Below are 23,774 nucleotides of genomic sequence, written 5' to 3' on the forward strand. Positions count from 1 at the left end.
AGCTGCAACGGAGTTGTGGAGATTAAAGCATAATCGGGATTTAAAATGACCAGAGCCGCCTCTAACTGAATCTGTGGCAAGATTTAGAAGACAAGCTCCGTCAAACCTGATTGAACTGAAACCATTTTGCACAGAAGAAAAGACAAAAACATGTATTCCTACATGTGGAATGCTGTTGGAGACCAGGCTGAAGCGCTTCTACGAAGTACAGACTCAGGAATATCAATTTACTGCACTTCATATTTATGGACTACTGTATGCTAGGCTTCCACAAAAAATCCCATTCAACTGCCTCGCAGTCTGCGGTTGTACTGTAAAGGCTTGAATAATTTGAAAGAGGCGGAACATTTCTGCATAAAAATGTACATTTTTATCTACATTTTTATTGTAGATAAAAATGGATCAGATGTTTTAAAACTGCAGTGTGTTTTACATGGGGGACCTGGTCACGGTCAAGCCTCTGCTCCGTTGTGTTTAAATGGAACCTCGTGACCTCGGGCTGCCTCCCCGTCGCGCTAAACCTGAGCAGCGGAACAGATTAATCACTGTCTGTCGTCTTCTACTTCTCTATTCTCTCTATTTTCATCCTCTATGTTTCCATGTCTCCCTTCTTTGTTTTTTTTTTTGTCGCATAACGCGATACTTATCACACCAAATATTAAGTTGTGGTTTTGATGGGGTGTTAATACTTTTGCAAGACTGTCGCGCTATAAACGGGTTCAGGCAATTCCTGTAGCGTCCAACAGCCAATCAGAAGAGTGAGCAGACTCACGGGATAAACTGTGCTAAACATCTACGTGACGTTTCATAGAGAGCAAGAGAAACACAGCAGATGTCCTGTTTCACTGATGACCTCCCTGACTTGGCCTCATTACTCTCCATGTGTAAAGGCATCCTCTCTGTCTCACGTCCTCTCATGCTGCCTCTGTCTTTGCTTTCGCTGCTCGGTTTAGCGGCTCCCGCAGCTTTCAGGATGTGTTGCTGACCTGAATGCATGCTGTGTGGCCTAGTTAGGTGGGGATCCAGCCCTTTTTTTTTTTTTTTGCATGGTGCCTCCTCCAGTTTAAATTAACGTTTGCCATTTATAACTAAAATACCCAAAAGGCAATTTTTCTGGCTGTGCATGGCACATGAAGAAACACGTTATTTTCCTTGTTTTATTATCTGCCACATAGCAGTGGGAGGTTTGGATCTCTTCTAGTTCTACCGTAGCAGAAGTTAGCCTGGGTTTCATCCAAGTCGCTCCCCTCTTTGATTCCTCTAATTACTTCCATTTAACTTTTGTTTTGTTTCAGTTTATTCTTGTTCTTTTGAAGTGATTTTTTTTTTTTTACCCCAACTTTTTTTTTTTTTTCACTACAAGCTGCTCTGAACCAGTTTTAGCTGAAGAAAACTAAAGGTTTATTTTTAGATGCAGCATCTGCATTTCATTGAGCGTGTCCCTGCAGCTGCTCCTGGTTATACTCACTCAAAACAGCTGCTGCTCCCAAAACAAACAATCAATTTCACCTTCCAATCCAAATGCAGTGTTGATGTGCAGTGGAGACATAATTTGTTGACTGTTTTTTTTTCTGTTTTAAACGTGAGCTCCTAGTGTGGGAACTCAAAAAAATATAAATATTGCATTCATTTGAAGCAATTCTGATTCTGTAACAACTTTTAGCATCTTAGCATTACGTTGTAATGCCTCTCTCCTCTGTAGAGAGATTAAATATTAAGTTAAATGCAAATCGATGAATCAGCATTTCACTGCAGAGCTGACTTACAGAATTTAGTTTTGTAGAAATTTAAAATTTTGTGCAACATATTTAAAAAAGATATTTTAATACACACATATTTTCTTATGGCCTATGTAATCGTGACAGTTTACCAGCAGACTGTCGCTGACGCCCTACAGAAGGAGAGCATGTGGCTTGCTCTACAGACTGGCTAAAGAGGCTGGCTCTACAGAGATTGCTGTATTCATGCAAAAGCAATAGAAAGTTAAGCGGAAGGAAAAACTTGTGGTTAATAAAAAAGATCCACAAGTATCCACAAAAGATAACCACAGCCTTACTGCAAAGTATGTCCGTATGTCTGACCAAGTGCTCTGCACAAAGCACTTGGTCGGGGATCCTTTTGCATGAATTACTGCATCAATGCAGCATGGTACAGAGGAGAACTGTGGTTGTGCGTTTGTTTTGATTGTGCCCTTCCGCTTATCTGTAACATTGACTCTGCTTTCTCTCATTGTTTATTTGACACCATGGTAATAAAATTAGGATTCGAAGCTCTGAAATTTCCTGGTAAATGGCTGTGCTGACGTGGGACTTGGTAGAATCCAGTATTTGAGTTATGGTGCCTCCCCACATTTTTTCCTTTCACTCAACTTTCCATTAAAATGCAGAACAGAACCATGTGAAAATAGTTTTGATTATTTTTGATTATTTTGAACCGAATTACTGAAACAAGCTTATTTTTAAAACATATTCTGCTTTATTAAGATGCCCATGACGTGCTTCTCACTTACTTGCAGATAACTGTAGCAAGTACTGTCAAACATCCAAATCTCCCCAGCTAAGGTTAAAGCTAAAGTAAAACTGCTGCTGAGGATCTGAACCATGCAGTCAGTCACCCATCCATCCATGACTCAAACCTCATACCAAGCTTCTGTACTGGATGCGTTGTTTTTGCATGTCCTCTCCGTTTTTTGTGATGGTGGCAGAAGAAATGGTTTCGCTGCGGTTAGCTCCCTACTTTTATCTTTTCTTTGTGCATGCTTCTACCCAGAATGCTTCTTGATGACAAGCCTGATGTACATGACATTTTTGAGAAGTGTGCAAACAAGATTTCTTTGTACTTCCCCCTGCTTGTTAAGTTGTTCATAATAAACTCTGTTGTCAGGGTTACGTTGTTTTCTCATTCAATAGATTTCTATTTCTGCTGTAATTAAAGGAGAATCCAGTTTATGCTAAGATGTTTCTTGCCAGTCTGTATTTCTGGAATGTTAAGAAATGGGAATCCTGAACATCAAATCATTTAGGTTCATTCAAACTTTTTAGTGGCTTTTAGAAAGTTTGTCAGATTTGGACTCAAACTCATGGAAGCTCAAAGAGAAAGTTGTTTAAATAAAAACGTTAATACTATCTCAATAAACAAACAAAGCTTCCTTTTCAAGGTAACGAGTTAATTTTTTTTTTTTTGATTGTTTCAACTTTAAAAAGTCACTTTTGACTTGAAATTCTGTAAGTTGCTTGCTGGTCATTAGCAATGGTTATTACAGTTACTCTGGACAGTACAAGGCGAGGACTGTTTTGATATGATACTCTGAGTAAAACAATAATTTTCTTAGTATTCAAGCAAAAACAATTAACACATTTTAACATCAATTTCTATAGTCAAAACTGAACATCTAAAATGATTCCTCCTGCTTCCGGAGGCAACATCAATCTGATGTGAATGTTTGGTGTTGTACCATTTGTTAGTTTAATTGTTAGTTTAATCCATAGACATAATCAACACCTACACCAACTCCTGCTAAATTATGCAGTTTCCAAGTGTGCATTGAATATATTGTGAAATAAAACAGACTTAACAGATATGCGTCTGCCCGAAGAGTTTAATTTTGTGTTGTTGCAAGTTAAAGAAATCTATAAAATCAGGATACTTGAAGCAGAAACTTATCTCAGGAACTTGCCCAAGTTTTTCCACACTTTTATCTTGAGATTATGACAAAACGTCTCTTTTTGGTTGGATACTTTATCTGAATGACATCTAAAAAATGTCTCTATTGAAAATGAATTAGAAGCTCTCCATTAGCCATGATTTTCTTTTGATTGCTTAGTGTTATTGTGTCTGTAGGATGTAACCATTCACCTACATCCGTTGTGCATTACACCACTAGTCGTTACTAATGAGGAGGTAATGTCTAAACTCACATTAGTTTAGTAGGTTAGTTTTCTACATTGAGGTTTTCATTTAACTTCACACCATTCTGCAGCAGAACCCCAGAGTCAAGTTCTCAGGAACTTAACTCCAAATTATTTGCAAAATATCCACCTATTTTCATAGAGCATGTCTAAAATAATTTTAAAAATGCAACTTGGGAAGCTAAAATACCTAGCAACACTACTACCAGCATTTGCAGGACAACCAGTTCAGGAACAGCCTTAATTTTTCTTGCCGCTGATTGGCCGTAACCCCAAAGGCGGAAACATGCTAACCTAGATCAAGATTGTTGCCTGGAATTCCTTCCTTGTTGTCGTCATCCCATCACCTTCCATCCATTCCTGCCATAAAACATCACTCATTGGGTGTGGTACTAACATACTAAGACTTTTCTCTTTTTTTTATTTATTCCTCTGCCTTACAGTTCCCTTCTTTGTATTCCTCTGTTCAGTTTTAAAAAATCGCCTTTTCGACTTGGATTTCCGAATTTCTGACCTATTTTTCAATCTCTCTCTCCCTGTTTTCCCTCTTTATCTCCTGCTTCCCTTTTCTCCGTGTCCTCTCCCTGTCTCCATGTGTGATCTTCTGGGCACCTATGGACCATGACATTGCCATGAACACAAATTTCTTTCTTTGTTTGTACTTTTATGTTTGTTATTTTTTTAATTCCACTTGATGACTATCACTTAAAAAAACAACAACTTGTAAATATTGCCTGTGTGTGTACTGATGGCAAATTTCCAGCTACCCTGGGCTGCCAGTGCGTGTCTTGCAGTCTGGCGACTCTCCTGCTGTCAGCGCTGACTTTGCTCTGGCTCTCATAAACTGATTTTGTTCAAAGAGAAAGAGGAGAATCTGGACCTTTTCAAATCTTTGGGTTCAGGCTCCTTTGCTTTCTATGCCTTCTGACCTTTGTGCAGCCACACACAAGTTTGGAAACAAAAAGATGACGAGTCAAGACCGTTGGTTTCATGTTATTACAGGGTGCTCAGTACTTGCATCATTTTCAGATTTGGGGGAAATTTATGGTTCAGTTCACTTTTTCATCTGTTTTCATGTTGAGCAGCGCTGTGAAAAACTATCTGCCTCTTACAGACTTCTCCTGTTTTGTTGCTTTTGTCACACTTTAATGTTTCAGATCATCAAACACATCTTTGACTAAACAGTAATCGCTTTCAGTGTTAAATTATGAACTGACTGCGTGGCCTATTTGGAAAGCTGGTCACACCCAGACCTGATTACAGACGGAGGTACAGTTGGTAGCATGGCTGCCTTGCAGCTAAAAGGTCCTGGGTTTGAACCCCAGCCTGGGTTCATTCCTAATGGAATCTCCATGTTCTCCCTGTGCATGCTTGCGCTCTCTCCAGGTACTCCAGCATCCTCTCACACGGTCTCTAAATGGTCCTTAGGTATGAGTGTGTCTGGTGTGTGTGACCTCAAATGGTCCAAAGTACACCTCTGAATTGCTAAAAAAAAAAATAGATAAAAACACTTTTACAGTGGCCTTGTCAAATTCCTGAGGTAAATATGAGTGAGATTCAACGGCGTGGCAGACTGCTCCTCGCTGGAAACCCTCCAGTGGAGAAAGCAGTTTTAGAACCACGACCAGGTTGGTTTACAAATGAAATCATTGCTTAACATTTAGACTTGAAATGAAATTATGTCTTTATTTATTTCAAACAGGTAAAATGTCAAATAATAAAATAAAATATATATATATCAATTTTAATCATAATGTAAAAATACCAAACTTTCTAATGCCGTTTGAAAAGGAGTGGAAGAAGACAAAGTTTAATAAATCCTACCCTCATCCGTCCCATCCAGCTATGTCCCTCGTCATACATATTTGCACATCTAACTTTTACTCCCTGAGCTGAACCATTTAACTATGACAAATAAACAAAGGAAGTCTAAGGACGGGCTTTTTTCACAGCACTGTATATGAGTATATTTAGGGAAAGGGATTTTTTTTTTAATGCTTGTCAGTGTTACCAGTTGCAGGTGTGTTGATTCAATGCAGTATTGTTGCTTTGTTTTACATATTTGAACACTAACACATTCATAATGCCTTAATGTGATTTTAACAGGGGTGGTTAAACCCAGAAACTACCTTCTACTGCTAAATAACATGGCCAACATGGCCGTTGTAGCAGACGTTTTTCCTGCAGGACTTGGTTTCTGCTGAACAGAGACCTCACTCCACAGAAATGCCACAATGACATAAAGGCATGAATACAGCATGCAAGCTGACACGAGGCATGATCCAGTACTCCACAATATGCAACGCAGCTGCTTCAAATCCCCTCTCTCCAGCCCACCCACCCTCCAGTCGAGCATTATGAATGTGTTAAACAGGAGACGAGTGCAAATCCTGTGCCTGAGTCCTGTCGAGCTCCAACTGTCCTGCTGTTGAACGAGGAGAAAGATAAACTGAGATTTTTAATATTGGTTCCAGTCGAGTAACTGGTGTCTGACAGCAGTTTATTTTTCCACATATGCTCATTTACAGAAATGTACTTATGTAAACCAACTTGTAAGGAGAGGATGGCGGGTTATGAGGGGGGGAAAAAAAAGATAATCATGTTTTGTGACAAAGTATACATAACTCTTTTCAAACGAATATTCAAGAAATACAACACATCTGCTGTTATTTTGACAGTCCATGCTCTCTTTTTACCTAAAACACAGAAACTGTCTGAAAACATAAACGCAGCAACTGTTTAATGCCGCAAAAATGATTTCAAGAATGTGAAATTATTTTATTGTTTGAGACATTTTTGTAAATGTATATCAGTGTATTTCCATGTAACCATTGTAGGGTTGAAATAAATTCTTTCTTTTTGTTTGAAGACAGCCATGGCTTCCTGAGGCTTTAGTGACTAAACCCCCTGAGGGACCTGAATGCTGTTCAGAGCGGCTCCTTGTAGTCGAAGCTTTAACGTTGCTGTTTAAAATCTGCACTAAATAAACTAGAATATCAATAAAATTTTATTTACTGTACTAATTAAACACTAGAGAAGGGGCGTGCTGTGGTGGCGCAGGGGGTTAGCACACCCCACGTTTGGAGGCCTTAGTCCTCGACGCGAACGTCGCGGGTCCGACTCCCGGTCCCGACGACCTTTGCCGCGTGTCTTCCCCCCTCTCCTCACCCTCCTTCCTGTCTGCCTACTGTCGAAAAAATACGAGCCACTAGCGCCGCAAAAACTCTTCGGAGAAAAAAAAAAACTAAAGAAAGTGAAACTAAGTTACATAGATTCACTGATTTATTTCTAAATTTTACCTTTGGTATTTTTGATGATTATGGCTCATAAAACCCCAAATTTTTAGCTTGCATTATGAACTCCTAAAAAATGTTGGCTTACACCAGTGATTCTCAATTCCAGTCCTCAGGCCCCCCTGCTCTGCATGTTTTAGATGTGCCTCTACTCCAGAACAGCTGATTCAAATGATTGCATGACCATCAAGTGCTGCAGAAACCTGTTGATCACCCATAGATTCAATCCAGGTGTGTAGCAGAAGGGAAACACCTAAAACATGCAGGGCAGTGAGGCCTGAGGACCGGAATTGAGAAACGCTGGCTTACACAATTATGGAGAAGACCTCAGACCAGGGGTGGGCACTCCTGGTCCTCGAGGGCCGGTGTCCTGCAACTTTTAGATGCATCTCTACTTCAACACACCTGAGTCAAATAATGAGGTCGTTAACAGGACTCTGGAGAACTTGACTGCACTTAGGAGGAGATTCAGCTGTTGGATTCAGGTGTGTTGGACCAGGGAGACATCTAAGAGTTGCAGGACACCGGCCCTCGAGGACCAGGAGTGCCCACCCCTGCCTCAGACAGAAGGTCATTGCTAAAGAAGAGTTTAATCTAAGCACTTTATTAGAAAGTTAAGTGGAAGGAAGAAAGCTAACTGCAGCCACTTCACATAACCAGGACGTGAACCGCAATGAACACTTTGCATTTTTTACACCACGACAGGCTTTTTGGAGATGCTGCTTTTTTTCATGTGACTACGCTGCCATGAGTACCAATAACTGCTTTAATGTCCAGGATCTCACTGACCAGAGAACTGGTCTGACTTAAACCCTGTGACGAACGAGTATCATCGCGGGGAAGACAAGAGACACCAGAACCAGCAATGCGGATGAGCTGACGGCTGCGATTGAAGCAACCTGTTCTCCTCCGTGCCACGCTGCGCTGACGCAGTAATTCATGCACATTTCAGTTGATTTTAATTTTACATTTCCTGATAAACTTGAGTTTTGGGTTTTCATCAATCATCAATATGTACAAAAATAGAAATATCCCTCCGTGTGTTATAATCTAAGTGTATGTAATTAAATTGCATTTAATTTAAAATGGAATTACGGTAATTCCATTTTTAATGCTAAGCTAATTTACTGAGATGCATCTACATATACGTGATTAAGGTTTTAACTACATGAGCTTTTTTTTATGGTACAGTCATAACATAACACTGTTTAAATATGGATTTTTAAGAAGTAGGATTGTATGGTGTCATGAGCAGCTAATATCTTAAATAGTAAAGTTGTTTCAGTTTGAATGAACACAGTGTCTTTGTCTAAACAATTTGACACAAGCAGGTTAATTTACTTACAGACAGCTAGGCAACACATGGCTTTCAGTACTTTAAAGAAGTCTGTTTCTTTTTCTTAATGTTACCCCCCCCCCCCCCCCCCCCCCCCCGTATTATATTTAATGATATAAATGATCTAATCTGACCAGATCACCTTCTTCAACATGGTTGCTGTGACTTAAGCATAAGTTGTGGAAAGGTGCATTCATCTTCTAAAAACTCTGAATTTATTTGATCTCCAGTTGCTCTAATATTTCCTTATGAACATGTGACCCATCATTACACTCATCAGCATGCAGCACGGGCTGCACATGCGTGAAAGCAATAGAAAACATATTCAGAACACGACTAAGTTTATATTGATTAACCCCATACTAATGTCGCCCTGGGCATCTGCCCACATGACTGGTATCGAACACTGCAGCTGAGCCATGTTTCCCTTTCCTTCCACTTCACACCTAGTCTTCACTTCACTGCGTTGGTCCATCACAATAAACACTAATTAGATCTAAAGACATTTGTTGATGAGAAAAAGGTGAAAGCCAGCAGGCTCGATGTGATGCGTCCCTCTTGACCTCTGGAGTCTGTTAAACATAAAAGTCATCACTTTTCAGGTACCTGTTCGAATGTAATGTTTCATGGAAGTAAGCGAAGGACGCGTTAAAAGCTCTTCTTTAATGGTTCTAACCAGACTCTGAGTTTATAAAAGCTCTCAGGTCCAAGGTTACTCAACGTTCTCCACACAGTATAGATCTGTTTTATACGCAGCTCCAGCAGCTGCTAAAGAGCAGCAGAATCATAATACATCAGATGTATAAATACTAGAATCCCATGAAGTTGTGCTTAACATTTTGCATTGATTTGCCTTTAGCAATCCCACAGATATGAATATTTTTGTCTGTCTCAAGTATATTGTACAGGCTGCATTATGGTTGATAATGAATCATTTTCTGAGTTTTCGTTAAAGGTCAATCATTATGATTTTTTTTAAAGCTGCTCCTGTTTCATTTATGATGCTTCCAGGTGAGCTAAAATGTTCTGGTAATAATACGGTGCATGAGCAGAATGAATCCGTTCTAGAGGCTTTCTGTGGGTGTCGTCCTGCTTCAGTTTGGAGCTGAAATAATTCAACAAAATCTACAGTTCTGCTTGAAGAAGCAGCAGGTTCTGTCAGTGGTTCTCGATTTGTTCAAAATAGGCAAATTTCAGAGGTTCACTCATTAGCTTTTATGGAATATTTAATGTGACTGAGCAGGTAAAGCCATCAGCTCAACCATCAGATTCAGTGTCTTGGTGCCACAGCTCAACCAACTCTGAAATAAGTGTAAGGATTTTTATCAGAGTGTTATTTATGTAAAACGCCTCATGCAATCAGCTGCAGCTCAAATTGATTCATACAAAAACCGCCGGCATCAGATCATTCTGTTAAAAGGATGAAAGGCTTTTGAACTGCTGAGATTTATGGTTAATGCACCAAAATGCAATAAAATCCACTATAAAAACATGGAAGATGTCAAAATAAAAGCTGCTTCTGTGCATTAAACTGGCAGCAGTTAAAAACGCTGAGGCATAAATAGGGCTTAAGAATTCCTTAAGGGTTATTTTAAGAAGAAAAACTTTGAGTATCAATAAATTCCAACATTTGGAGGAAATATTTAATAAATCTCGAATCTCTAAATCATAGAGTTTAAATGCTTTACTAGATCCCTGAGGATGTCAGCTTGAATCATTCACCCCCCTCCCAATCCAGATGTACATTATTCAGCTATTGATATGGGGGAAACAGTTTCGTTTTTCAACTGAAATTTGGCCGATTTCTCTTCGATGATCCGCTTTAGCTGTTTCAAGTTGGAAGGCCTCAGTGCCATCACCCTAATCTTTACCCACCATCACAGATTCCCCATCCAATTCAAATCAGTTCTTACTCACAATTGGTATTCCTTCAAAACCCAATCTGTAAGGGGGGATGATGAATAATTATGGACCTCACCGCACATCAGATCTTGTGTTTCAATCGGCCATAATGAGACACGCCTGGGACGACTGCGCTTCCGTTTAATCTCAACTAAATCGTGTCGGCAGGAAAATGAGACGTTAGGACCCCCAAGAGTTCCTCTCCTCTTCCTCCTGTTGATCATCAGTCTGCTGAGTAACGGCATCGCTGATCAGCTCGGAGCGAATTTAATCAGGCTCTTCATCTCACAAACTTCTGCAATATTTCTGTTACCTAAAACAAACGGCACGCAGTCGCCGTGTGCATGCAGTCTGCGGGGAAAGCTGCCGCTGCTGAGAGATTTGAGATCAACTCTGTGCAGCCTGACATGATTCCCCAGGTCACGTTTGCTGGATGTGATTAATTAGATGTCACTATTGATTAAGGCTCAGGATTATTAAGCGGTAGGTGTACAATAAGTTGGAGTTACTCTGAATTCTAAAACTATCCCAATGTCTGTTTTGGGTTGGAACTTTGTTTTAATCGATATCCTTAAATTTCTTCTGCTTGCTAAAGCTAAAAGAATAAAGAGAGAAATGGGATTCTGACATCAAGCCACACCTCTTGTTTCAGCGTCCATTTGTTAAACGCTTAAAGCCACTCAGGCTGCAGATCCATGAGGAGTTTCTAGATATGTTCATCAGTCAGACGACCAAGCCAGTTGTAAGCATTTGCTGTGAACGCAGGCCAGAGCTGATGGCGTTTTAATGGCGGTGCAGCGCCCCACAGTGGTCATACTGTGATGTAGAACTTTTTTTATATAAATAAAAATAAGCCAGAGCTTCACAGGGAGAAACAGAGAAGAGACACAGATATAAAAATAAGAGTCCATGTTTCTGTAATATTAAAAATATAAATCAAAGCAATAAAAATCAATTCTAATGCAGAAATGTGGCTTTAATAATAGCAGAGCTCTGTACTGTACTGTTCCTCCAGTCAGTTCCTGGTCTAGGCTCCTTTTGCATGAATTACTTCATCGATGCGCCGTGGCATGGAGGAGTTCAGCTTTGGTTCTGCTGAGATATTCAGAAAGTCCAGGTTGATCGCGGCCTTCGTCTCGTCTGCATTGCTGGTTCTGATGTCTCTCCTCTTCCTCTGGACCGTGCTCCATGGAGGCTCTCTGGGGTTCTGGTCAGGCCAGTTGGCTGGTGTTTCCATGGTGACTAACACCGATGTTGGCACTTTTGGCAGTGTGGCCCAGTACAATGTTCTCCTGGAAGATAAAATCATCTCCCTAAAGGGAAAGCTCTCCTCTGGACGATGACTTTGGACCTTTCAGTTCTTTTTTCTCCTTAGGTTTGGAGCAAAAAGATTTTTATGGGTCACTGACTGAAGACAAGAAGTGCAGCAGTTGTTGCATGAAACTTTCCATTAACATGCTTATTATACACGGCATGCTGTGAACGGTCAGCAGTCTTTTCCTCTGCTGTGTTGGTAAATTAACATTTCTGTAATGAAAATTCATTTTTAATTTAGCCTTATGTCTTATTCTAAAACCTTTTAGGAACTGAATTTTGGATTTTTGTTAAAACTGAACAAATATATTTTAAAAATATACAGAATCTACTGAAATAGATTTTCAAGAATAACTTTTCTAATGACCTTCTCATTGACTAAGCTGTACCTGTAGTGTAACGGAGTGGTTGTAATCCTTGTCTTTCTTGGAGACATTCTGGTTATGATGGACAAAAGGAAACAGGAAATCTGCAAACAAAAATAGTTTTTTTAATGAAATTTCCAACAACATGCCTTTTAGATTTCCATCAATGCATGTGTTTTTTGTTTGTTTTTGTTTTGTTTTTTTAAAATATCAGAGACATGCTTTTATTTATCATGAAATGCAGAAACCACTCTGAGCAGTGAGTTGTGAGATGCATGGCCACATTTCACCTCACACCGCACTGTTTCACACAAACACAGATAACCACCGTGTGCATCAGGCGGTATAATTCACGGGACTATACGATGTAAATGAATCACCGGTGTAAGTTGTGTTAATAAGCGTGATCGTTAGTGCTGGACAGGCCTTATTGATCTCTCAGACATGTGTGGGATTCTCAGTTTTAGAACTGAGATTTATCACATTCAGCTTGTCACCAACAGTTTCCGGCTCCGTCCGGCACCTGCAAACAGAAGCGTTTCTCCCGACACGCAGATGTGAGCATTTAAACCCCCAACCCTAAACCGTGCGGCATGATTTATTGCTCCTGTTAAAATGCAAATGAACCTATGAGCAGAGGAGAAACACAGGTTGTCTGTAACGGCGTGTTTGGCACGTGTAAGAACACGCAGCAGAGACACGCTTCTGATGTTCCAGTCAGTCAGGAGGGGAAAGTCACAGTTAGAGAATTTAAATTAGAGTTAGCCTTGGGATGCTAGACTTTTCTTGCACTACTGGCCGTTACTAACTTCCAACAGATGGAGAGAGGAAAGGGCGGCGGATGTGCAGCAAAGATCTCAAGGTCAGGAATTGAACCAAGGACCATGGCATGAGGACCCATGCGTCACGCAGTCCACCTAGAAACAATATCATTCTGCACTGCAGGATGAAAGTCATGTTTAGCTTTGCTATTACAGCAGTGCTGAAAAATTTACATATCTAATACTCCGTGTAGTGATTATGATCTCATTTTGGAAACATTGCAAGCTTGAGCAATGAAAAGACATTAGCCGTGCATAAATGCTGATTTCAACACGAGTCCTTGGACATTCTTGCTACTTTAGAGGCAATTTAAATCAATAGGAAATACCTTGAGAGAAATTATGCTAAATTGAAATCTTGCTGTGATTTTGAGTGTTCAACAGTTGTTTTCCACAAATTAAATTTGGTTAACAAATGATGGGATTTCTTTCCGCCTAGCTAGCAAATAAAAAGAGGCTGCTTTCACATGAGCACATGATCTTTATTTGGAAAATGTCTTTTGTTTTTCTTTTATTGTTCCAAAAGCTCTTCAGCCAGGATTTCCGCACTGTTCCACTTTCAGTTAGGAGTTTAAAAACACTCAGAATGTGAATACTTGAATGTGAATTCAATACTTGAATGTGTTGAATAAACCTAAACCTTTCTCTAGGTTGGAATGATGGTACATCTTGAAACTTCCGTGTTTAAGGTGGCCGTGTTCTGGAAATTGCTGGAGAACCAGGGTACATGTCCACAAGGAAGCTCCCAGAAAAGCTCCAAAGCCTTTAGCATCATCTGTGGATGCATGCGTCTGACTGTAACTTCAAATGTGCAACAACTGCTGCAAAAGCACTGACAGAGGTCCTGCCATATGCTGACTTCAGCACATTTACTGAAGTAATTAACCAATGAAAGCAGAAGTATTGCTTTAGGTGTTATATATTAGTGTTTATCAAGCTGTTTATTGCTGCTTTAAAATGAATGTAAACAGTACATTTACCATATGCCACCTTGCAGAACATTTGTTTGTTAGGACAGAAAACTGCAAGCAAGGTTATTTTAAACAAATATTTGATGCAGGTTTTAGCCTTTTGATGATACAAAGATTTATACTGCAGCTCAGCACTGCCGTTTTGGACCACTGAGTATAACAGTACAAATGTCTTATATGAACTTAAAGGTGATTCCCCTTCTCTCAAGACAGTTTGATGAGCTTTTCATCCTGAGCAGACCACAGTGCTTCGAGGAAATAGCCTTTAATGCATCTGAGCCTCACTCTGCCTCTGAATTTATCCCTGTGTTGTTGTTTTTTTTTACAGTGCATCACCTGTGGGGAATACACTGTGGAATATATACTTATGTAACAGTGTTGCTTGTGTAATATTGTTTGAAAGAAAACAGTTAAAGTTTAGTGAAGATGAGATAAACCTTCCAGTGGAGGAGTTGTCAGACTGCTGTAGAAACTGTCTCTCGGTCTCACAGTGTGTCTGCGAACCGAGGACAGCAACTCTTAACAGAAGTCGGGGATCGCCTCTTTGTCAGCACAACAAGCCGCCAGCCTGGTCGCCTCCTCCCTGCGTTTCATCCCCACCAAAGATGAGCTCAGCCACAGTGGCCTCTAATTAAACGTCATTGTTGTGGGTTTGCTGACACAGGCACAAGTGTACAGAGTGGACAGTAGGGGGCTAAATACACAACTCAGTGGAGCGCCAGAGGTGGGGTCCACTCTGACTCTCTGAACCTGGTCAAGAACAAAGTCTCTGATAGATCTGTAGATATCAAGTCCCAATGTGGTACTACATTAAAATAAAATAAACTGTTTTAGTGCCCCAAGGTCCTGTTCTTAGCCCACTTTTTTTTTAGTTTGAATATAGTTTACATAGTTAGTATACATAGTTTGCCTTAAGTGTTCTGGTGTAGGTTTCCAGATTTACAATAATATTAAAGCTCCTGTGTCACTTATAAGCGGATTACATCTGTGTCAACACGATGGACTGAAGATTTGGAGTCCATTCAATATAATTAGAAAAGTCATTTTTAGCACAGAGTATTAAAAAAACCTGTTCATTTGTCTTTTCTTAAGAGACTGGTCTTTTATCAGTTATTTGTAATGTTGGGTGCTAATCTCAGTTTTATTTCTTCAGTTTAAACCTGGAATAAGATCCTTTTGTCACTCAAAGTCCATCTGAAGACGGGGTTTGCAAATTAGCTGAGATTCCAAATACTGAAGCGTCTTTTCTAATACTGACCACTAGATATAGTATGGAAACTACAAAGCTAAAGTAAGGCACTGCAGATGAAACTCTGGACCGAAAACTAAAATCAATCTTGGAGTGTTTTACTAATGCTGCTATGTTTCTCCTCCAGTGTTATCCCGTGCCATTCAAAAATAAGTGGAGCATCACAAAAATCCCAGGGGACGATGAATAATTTTTTGCACAACGCGTCAGCACCTTGAACAGTCCGCTGTGGTTTAGGTTGCTTCGGACACGTGGGAGAGAAGAACGATGCTGGATTCAGTCCAGACTCTGTTCTTAACATTGTCTGGGAACCATGCAGGACTTCCTCCACAAAGAGCTGGAAACTAAAGCCAGTAAGGCTTTTGGCATCGAGTGAACACTTGACATTGATTGAAAAGTGTCAGCAACATCATGTTCTCCCACAGATTCTTTTTCCAAAATCCTTCGGTTCCTTCTCCCAAATATTGTTCAGACTCCCGGAGCAAAGAGCAAGAAAACTGTAGCAGAACAACCAAAAGTTATTCGTGGATTCACCTTTCACAGTTCCATGTTTTAAAAGCTTGAAAATGAATTTGGTAGAGTAGAAAGTACAACATTTCTCCCTTAAAGATGGAGTGGAAGATTGTTTTTTTTTTTTTTTTTTGGAAAATGTACTTGGTGATTCCTCCAACTGATTGCTTCACATCTTCATTGAGACTCACCGTATCCCTCACCGCCTCTCATCATGTCTGTCCTCTGTCTAATTTCCTGGCTGCCCCCCTCTCCTCTCCTCCATGTTGAAACCCCTCTTTCTCTTCTGCCTTGTGTGGTTTGCATATCCCCCCCTTTGCCTCTCTCTTCCTCTTCAGACACCGCAGACGGCGGCTCGGGACTCGGCACCGGCGCCATCGTGGGCATCCTCATCGTTGTCTTCTTGCTGCTGCTGGTTGCCGTGGACGTCACCTGCTTTTTCCTCAACCAGTGCGGCCTCCTCATGTGCATCGCCGTCAACGTTTGCGGGAAAGCCGGCCCCGGCGCCAAGAGCAAGGACATCGAGGAGGGAAAGGCGGCGTTCTCGTAAGCGCACGCATTGTAATTCGCTGACTGCTTCTGGATTTATTTAACAAAGAATATAATCTGACATGCTCTGTAAATTCTGGTAAAGATCCACCAAATGTCTTGGTGACTTGGTGAAGATGCAGCTGTTTAATGGTGGTTAGGCTCCTCCTCCCTGGGCCTTGGAGGAAGGTGGAGTTGATTTTGCCAGATGACCATGTTCTCGCTGAAAAACCCAATCACAGCAGACTCTCAGTTTTCTGATGTAGAAGACATCAGACTTTTCTTAAAAACTTGTAATGTTCACAATGCAGTGCACTGTAACAGGCCCACAGCATCACAGATCCTCCACTCTGCTTAACACGAGTGCAATCACTAGCTCAGCAAATTTGACGAAAGTAAAAATGGCAACAAAAAAAAAATAGTTACGGTTTTAGAGTAAAAATAAGAAGTGTTGGTGGTAAAAAAAAAATTATTGTGGCAGTAATTTATTAAAAATACCTTTTATTGTAAAAAAGAAAGAAAGAAAAGGATACATTTTTTAAAATTTGCAGAGTGAGATTACTCTGCTAAACTAAAAGACACATTTACTTTAAGGCTTTTCACACAGCCTAATCATTTCACCAGTAATAGTGGAGGACGCTGTTTCTCGAACAATGAATGCAAAATGCAATTATGTTCAATGATTAGGAATTACTGACAATGCTAGAATGTTTGGAGCAACGTAATTATTAATGCAACCTTCCTGAAAAGAGCGCTGTTCTTTGATCAAGAATTCACCTCAATATGTTCGGCAGCATCTCCTCATGGAGGCAGTGAACACAACAAATAAATATTTCAACCAAAGCCTTCACAAAACACTTCTTCAGAGCCCGTGCCACGCTGCGAACCGAGTCGCGGCGGCGAGATCTGCAGAGATGTTTTGCACCTTCAGATCTCAGACATGTCGTTCCCTGCCAGCAAACGCTTTTAAAGCCGAGCACAATCAGAGAGCGGCGAAGCCCTCAGGGGGGGGAAAAAAAGAAAAAGAAAAAGAAACCTGCAATCAGAGCACGCAGGTTGGTGGAGGCGGAGGATGATCAAATATTGGCTTGAGTGAACGAGACAGCGTGGCTGACAGCCGAACAGGCCGTCTGTGTGTGTCTGAATCTTTGAGCTTGTTTGTTTCACGCTGCTGCCGATCGTTTGCGTGAGGTGACCGTGTGTTCCCGGGCCGCCATGAAGCGCTGCCTGACTGAGGCCTCCTCACGTCTCACAAACGCACGCCTGAATTTATGCGCCCCGTCTGCTCTTTCCTTTCTTTCTGGCGACAGGAAGGACGAGTCTAAGGAGCCGATTGTGGAAGTGAGAACAGAGGAAGAAAACACCCCGAACCAAGAAGGAGGGGGTCCCACTGAGCCCAATGAGACCACCCCGCTGACAGAACCAGAGTGAGAACCGAGCGCTTTAATTGGCTCTTTGAGAGACGGTCCAAAACCGAGTCTGCACACTTAATTGGTGGATTGATGATTTAAATATGTAGGATTTTCAGATAAAATAAGACAAATATAAAAACAGTGCTGTATGGAAGTATTCATACCCATTGAACCTTTTCACATTTTGTCACAATTTATCCTCAAGTTTTAGTGTACGATATCAGAATTGATGTGATAAACCAACATTTAGTAGCTGGGAAGTTGAAGAGAAATAATTCACAGTTTTGTTTGTGTCGACGTTTAATAACAGCAGCTTTGTTGAGATTTCTTCCAGCTTCGCTCATCTAGACACTGAAACTCCGGATTCTGTGCAAAATTGCTCGACGTCATTCAGACTGAATGGAGAGCAACACGTCTACAACAAATGTTTGATTGGATTAAAGTCTGTGCTTTGACTAGGCCATTCTAGCTCATGAATCCACAGTGGCTTGCAAAAGTATCCATATCCCTTGAACGTTTCCATATTTTGTCACATTACAACCACTGTCTGTACTGAGGTTAGATTACACATTAGGATAATGATTAGCAGTCATCCTTTCTCTTTCCATTTCACAATCGTGTTGCAGTTTGTGTTGCTCTGTCACATTAAATCCTAATGAAATTCATTTAAATTTGAGGTTTTAATATTAAGAAAAATATTAAAACTTGCCTAAAAGTTGAATGGGTATTAATACTTCAGTTGATATACAGCTTTGAGGCTGAGAAGCTCCATTTCTTTTAGCTGTTTTCATGCTCGTTGTGTGGTATAGATTAGGAAGCCGTTTGAAGGAACATTCATAACATAACATTCATTGCTGCCGAATATTTCAGAAACATGTTGGTGTGGAGTTTTAACAAACAGGGTGGAGAAAATGATTGGCGACTTGAATCATTTCAGCTCTTTAGGTTTCAGGTCCAGCTGACGTTATGCGGCTTTATCTTGTTTCTGTACCAAACAGAATCCCTCGAGTTTCTGTAAAAGCTCAGAGCAGTAGTTCAATTAATTATATGTTAATTGAACATATAGTGTGTAGACCAACTCCTTCATCCTGGGAAAACTGCTTGTCCATTCCTTTGATTATTTTGTGTTTTACCCTCCAATATTTTGTCGCTAACATTTTGAGTGTATAGATTTTTACTTTTTCCACTGAAGCACAGAAGCACTTAAAGCCTTGTTGTTGCCCTGACTTGCACTCTCACTCTACCCTTTTTTGTTTCATATTTTTTTGGCTCTATGCTTCCTCTCCTGTGTCCACCCTCCTCTCCTACCTCTCTCCCCCACTCCCCTCCCTGCTACTTCCTGCCAAACAGACCTGCCGCTGCCGACTCCCCGAACACGGCGGTAAACCGACTCCCCCCGGCTGCTGCTAACTCGGTTAGAGAGAGCTTTAGCATGCCACAGACTAACTCCTCTCCTAAAAACACCGCTGCAGCCCTTTCCAATTCACCCAAAGCAGACTCCGAATGCAGCGTCGGGCCCCTGGTTGACCTCAGCGATGCTCCAAAAGTTGCCCCTGCCTCCAGCCCTCCTGTATTAGAGCCAGTTAGCCCACCGTCCGCTAATGGCGACAGCCCTCAGAACCCGTGTGAGTCAGTGAAAGCCCCCAGCAGCACCCAGAGTAAGGACTTACAAGTAGACGGCCAGAGCAACGATGCCCGCTGTGCCCCATGCTCAGACTCCACCACATCAACCCAAAATGAGTATGAACATCTCCGTTTCCTTTATTGCTCCCTTTTGTTCTGGTCATTTCATGAGGGCTGTCATGTTTTAGGAGAACTTCACCCTTAAACGGTTCTTCCCACATGCATGGTTCTGCTCAGAACAGAGGCACTGCTGCATCTCCGTCCATTACAACAACATCCAAAAGCTTTTTTTATTTCATTCATTCAAAAAGTGAAATTGATTAATTGAACATATAGTGTGGATTTTGCTATTAATTCTTGTGGCTTATATTGCCTCCTGTAAAGGTTCATTTCAAATAATTAATTACACAGATTTTAATTCCTTCAATTGGAAAAAAAATTATTTTGCTTTCCCTCACTATATGCTTACTGCAATATTTGCTGATCTATTTTGTATGCAGTGACAAATGTCAGTTTAAAATTTCAAATGTTTACACATTTAAAGAGCCTCAGTGTTTATTCTTAACTCTTTGGTACTAAAACCTGTTTGAAAATCGATTTATTCACTGCATATCTGCTTGTGTAAGGTTGAGATGGGACTTCACATGAAAACATCCCTTTAAACCATTCAGACTTTCAACACAAGAGACACAATCAAAACTGTCAGATGATTTATTACCTCATGGTAATAACTCAGAAATAGTCCAAATAGTTTGGATGTATTTTTTTCTTTCTTTCATTCTTATAGAAAGTTTCCATTTATATCATAGGTTTGTGGCACTTTTCTACCTAGAGAAAAATATATAAAACACAAGATACTAACATACAGTAGATGGAAAAACTTTATAACAGCCTTATATAATAGCAGAAAGTACAATGGCCACCGTAAGAAAGGCTTACAGGGCTCAGTTATGCCACATGAACTGATCAGTACATTATTGCGAGAGAACGCAAAAGAAAAAAACAATCCTCCATGTCCCCATCTTTAGCATGTAGCAGCAGCACAGACATCCCTGACAGTAATGTCAGCATCCAACGTTCACATTTCTACAGAAAACTCCATGAATGTTCATGAAACCTTGTAGAGATTCACCTTTGTGCTGTCATGTCCCTGAAACTCACTGACATTTAATTCAGTAAGCTTCTGTACATTGCTGAACTGTGCTTTAATGTATGCTTTAACAGTTTTTCATTGGCAGAGATTTGATTTTAAGAGGCTAAAATCTGGAGCCAAATTCAACCAATCAATTATCTTACTAAAGAAACAAACTCGCTCTTAAAGACCCCATGCAGCCAAGTTTGAGGCCAAGTGTGAAGAAAGTTTGAAATGAAGATCACATTTCATCAGTCCCTGTTAAAACTGCTGACCTGTGGAAGATATTGATTGCCTCCATCTCACCCTGAAATATGTTCGGCCGTTTGGCTCGGCACCAGGATCCAATAAGCATCAGCTGTGGGCAGAGATCCAGAGGCAGCAGGAGCTGCTTCACCTGAATTAATCATGTGGAAGAAGGAGCACAGCTGCGACTGCAGACACGTCCCACATTTCAAAAGCTAGGAGGAATTTGTTACACAGCAAATATTCATAAATTTTATAGCATTCATTGTGGCTTTTTTTTTTTTTGAAGACTGACGTCTGTATCTGTGTGGGAAAACAATACATTGTGGGAAATCTAAAAACATTAAGTCTGGACATCAGCACTTGTTGATGTCAGGTCAGTTTTTGGACCGCTTAAGGGTGGAAGTTTCTTTAACATTGCCAGATGTTCACCATCAGTCACTGCATGCCTCCACCCTCCACCCACTGCCTCCACCTCCACCTGTTTGCTTACTAACCTCACAGAAGCAAGCATCTTCCCACCGTTCAGCCCGTTAGCGCTCAGCGCCGCAGGCCTCCACGTTATGGCTAACATGTAGTTCAATGTGGGATGAGATTTAATAGGTGTGATAAAAAACATTAAAGATGAAGAGATTAACAAAAAAAATTCATTAAAAGATGAAAATAAATGACTAAAACAAATCTCCACATTTGACAGTTTTCAAAAAAAAATTGTTTTAATTAAATCCCAGTTTAATTTTTTCATGCTTTTCATTAAAAAAATTAAAATAAAATGAAAGAGAAAAAGAAGAGAAAACAGTGTAAGATTCATAGCCTCGTGACACATATGGTGTAAAATAGAGCAACATAAAACATGATCAAATGAAATTGAAATATTAAAGTTAATAGAATTACAAAAAAATTATGTTGAAATAGAATCAAAGAGTGAAGTGAAACGGCAGCGAAGTGTAAAATATAGCAATCTAAAATAAAACAGATGAAAAAAAAATATAGAGTGAAACACATTAAGTCAAATAATGTTAAATAATAAAATATTTTTATATTGTTGGCTCAAACCTTCCCCACTATGCATTCATAAGAAACATAGTGAAAGGCAATAAATGAAAATAAAATAGTCATTTTTAAGTGATGAAGACATAAGTTAAATCAACAATATGGAAATAAATACATAAAGTTAAACCACAAATTTGAATAAAATGTAAGCAAATTATAAATTTAAAAAATGAAAGAATTTTTTTTTATATATTAAATTGTAAAATAAAATAAAACCAATAACAATAAAATAAAATAAAACCTTTGATTACATTTATGAACAAAGCTGTATGTGGATTCTGTTTGATAATATTTGTTGTCAAAAGTAGGCAGCAAAATCTTTTTTCTGGCAATAAATCAAGATCATTTCATTGCCTTACAGAAAACAGTGATCACGGTTTGATCAAATGTGATCTCGCAGCAGGTGTTTTTGGCCCCCGTCTCCTTGTGGCCGGGCCCCACACACTCCTCCCTGATACATCAGCTCTCTAAACGGCAGCTGGGATGTTGGAGATGATTTTTCTGAACTCCGCGCCGCAGTTTGCAGACGCTGCCGATTCCTGACAGCCTGTGAAGTCGAGGAGAAGACTGTAGCAGGAGATGAATTCCTGAGAGACACTCGTCCTTCTCCTCTTCCTCCAGCTCTTAATTTGCTCACTCGGCTGCTCAGGGGAGGATGTCAGTGATGAAGAGCGAAAGCGTTTAGAGCTACTTGGATGCAGGGAGCTTGTCGGCGCCAAATCAGTGTGATGAAAGCCCGCTTGTCATTGGAGGGATTCTCCTTCACAGCTCAGACGGGCCTGAAGCAGAGCGCTCCCGCGGTGCCGTCCTCCATCAGAGCCGCCGTTTTCGCTGCCGTAGACTCCGTCAGCTCCAACCTCTCTTGTTTGCAGATGGTAAAAATCTGCGGACCGTACAAATGCTAAAAGCTAGAATCTGAAATGATGACATGTCAATTTAAATTGTACATTGTCCCTTTTTTAAGTAAAGTTACAGGGGAATGCAAAGGTTTTCGGCACATCAGCATCCAATCATGGGCTGAACCAAGATTCCAGTTTAAATGGAAAATAAAAGCTCTCTTATCAAAATAAAAGCCTTGTTTTGTCTTTTAAGCAATTCTGATGCTGAACATTTGTCTTAAATGTTTTTTATCAGACTCTTCTATAAATATCCTGTTTATTACATGGGAACTCCACAGTCCAGCCGTAGCAAATGCTGCAGCTTTACTAAAAGTGACGGAAACAGTTGTTAATTGTTTTGCAAATGCAAACCTGGAAAGTGTGATCTGTATTTTTATTCATCACATTTGCCTTTGATATCCTCGCGTAAGATGCTGGGCGAAGAAATGTTTCTTCAGAAGACGGAGAATCAGAGAACAGGGTCAAATAGAGCGGCAGGCAGGTAGTATAAAGAAACCTTCCGTGACAGACGTCATAATTAAAAGTGAACAAAAGTCATGATCATTATGGAAGTGTGCACATGGATTTATTGTTTGCTGGTTTCTATATCAGACATAGTTTGGTGTTGCGTTCAACTCTGAAGCATTTTTAAAACCGATTTTCTTTTAAATGTTAACTAGTGATGCTTTGTTTTATACATAATGTTTCAGTTCTTTAAAAATGATGTTGAAATGTGTTTAAATACCGCCTGAAATCATCCACTGTTCTGCTGAAATGTGTCGCTTTGTCACAGGCTAGAATGGCCCAGTCAAAGTCCAGACTTAAATCCAACGGAAAATGTTTGACAATGGAAACTCTCCATCCAGCCTGACTGAGCCTGAGCTGTGTCACAAAGAACATTTCAAGCTTTGATTTCCAGACGTGGGGAGCTGGTAGAAACATCCTGCAGCTGCAACCGCAGTCAAACCCGGTTCCAGTTCTGTAAAGTACTGACTAATGGTCCTGTTTGCACATTCACATCGAACGTGTCATATTTTTATTTGTAAAAAAAAAAAAAGAAGTGAGAAAACCAACCATAAGTCCTTTTTCTTTCACTCACTTAAAATCCCAGCAGCGTGCACTAAAGTTTGACAAAATGTGTGTTTGGTATTTCTGCAGGGCAGAACGAAACTGAGCAGGAATTTTATGAGGGGTTTTTTTTAGTCGGTGGACAGGATAGGAAAGCGTGAGGAT

The 23,774-nt window shown here is 40.3% G+C and overlaps 1 protein-coding gene across 9 annotated transcripts in view; it reads left to right on the forward strand.

Moving 5' to 3' along the window:
- The window catches only part of LOC102233433 (neural cell adhesion molecule 1-like), a 288,497-nt gene that overhangs the window by 259,710 nt on the left and 5,013 nt on the right, over positions 1-23,774 (forward strand). For 7 of the 9 annotated variants that reach the window (XM_023342794.1, XM_023342798.1, XM_023342795.1 and 4 more), the window contains 3 exons: positions 16,008-16,215; positions 17,508-17,624; positions 18,960-19,349. In XM_023342794.1, the coding sequence (XP_023198562.1) occupies positions 16,008-16,215; positions 17,508-17,624; positions 18,960-19,349 (715 nt within the window). The remainder of the gene's footprint in view (positions 1-16,007; positions 16,216-17,507; positions 17,625-18,959; positions 19,350-23,774) is intronic. The other 2 variants (XM_023342802.1, XM_014472848.2) reach the window with 1 other exon arrangement.

This window comes from Xiphophorus maculatus, chromosome 11, assembly GCF_002775205.1.
Source record: "Xiphophorus maculatus strain JP 163 A chromosome 11, X_maculatus-5.0-male, whole genome shotgun sequence".
NCBI classification, from domain to species: Eukaryota; Metazoa; Chordata; class Actinopteri; order Cyprinodontiformes; family Poeciliidae; genus Xiphophorus; species Xiphophorus maculatus.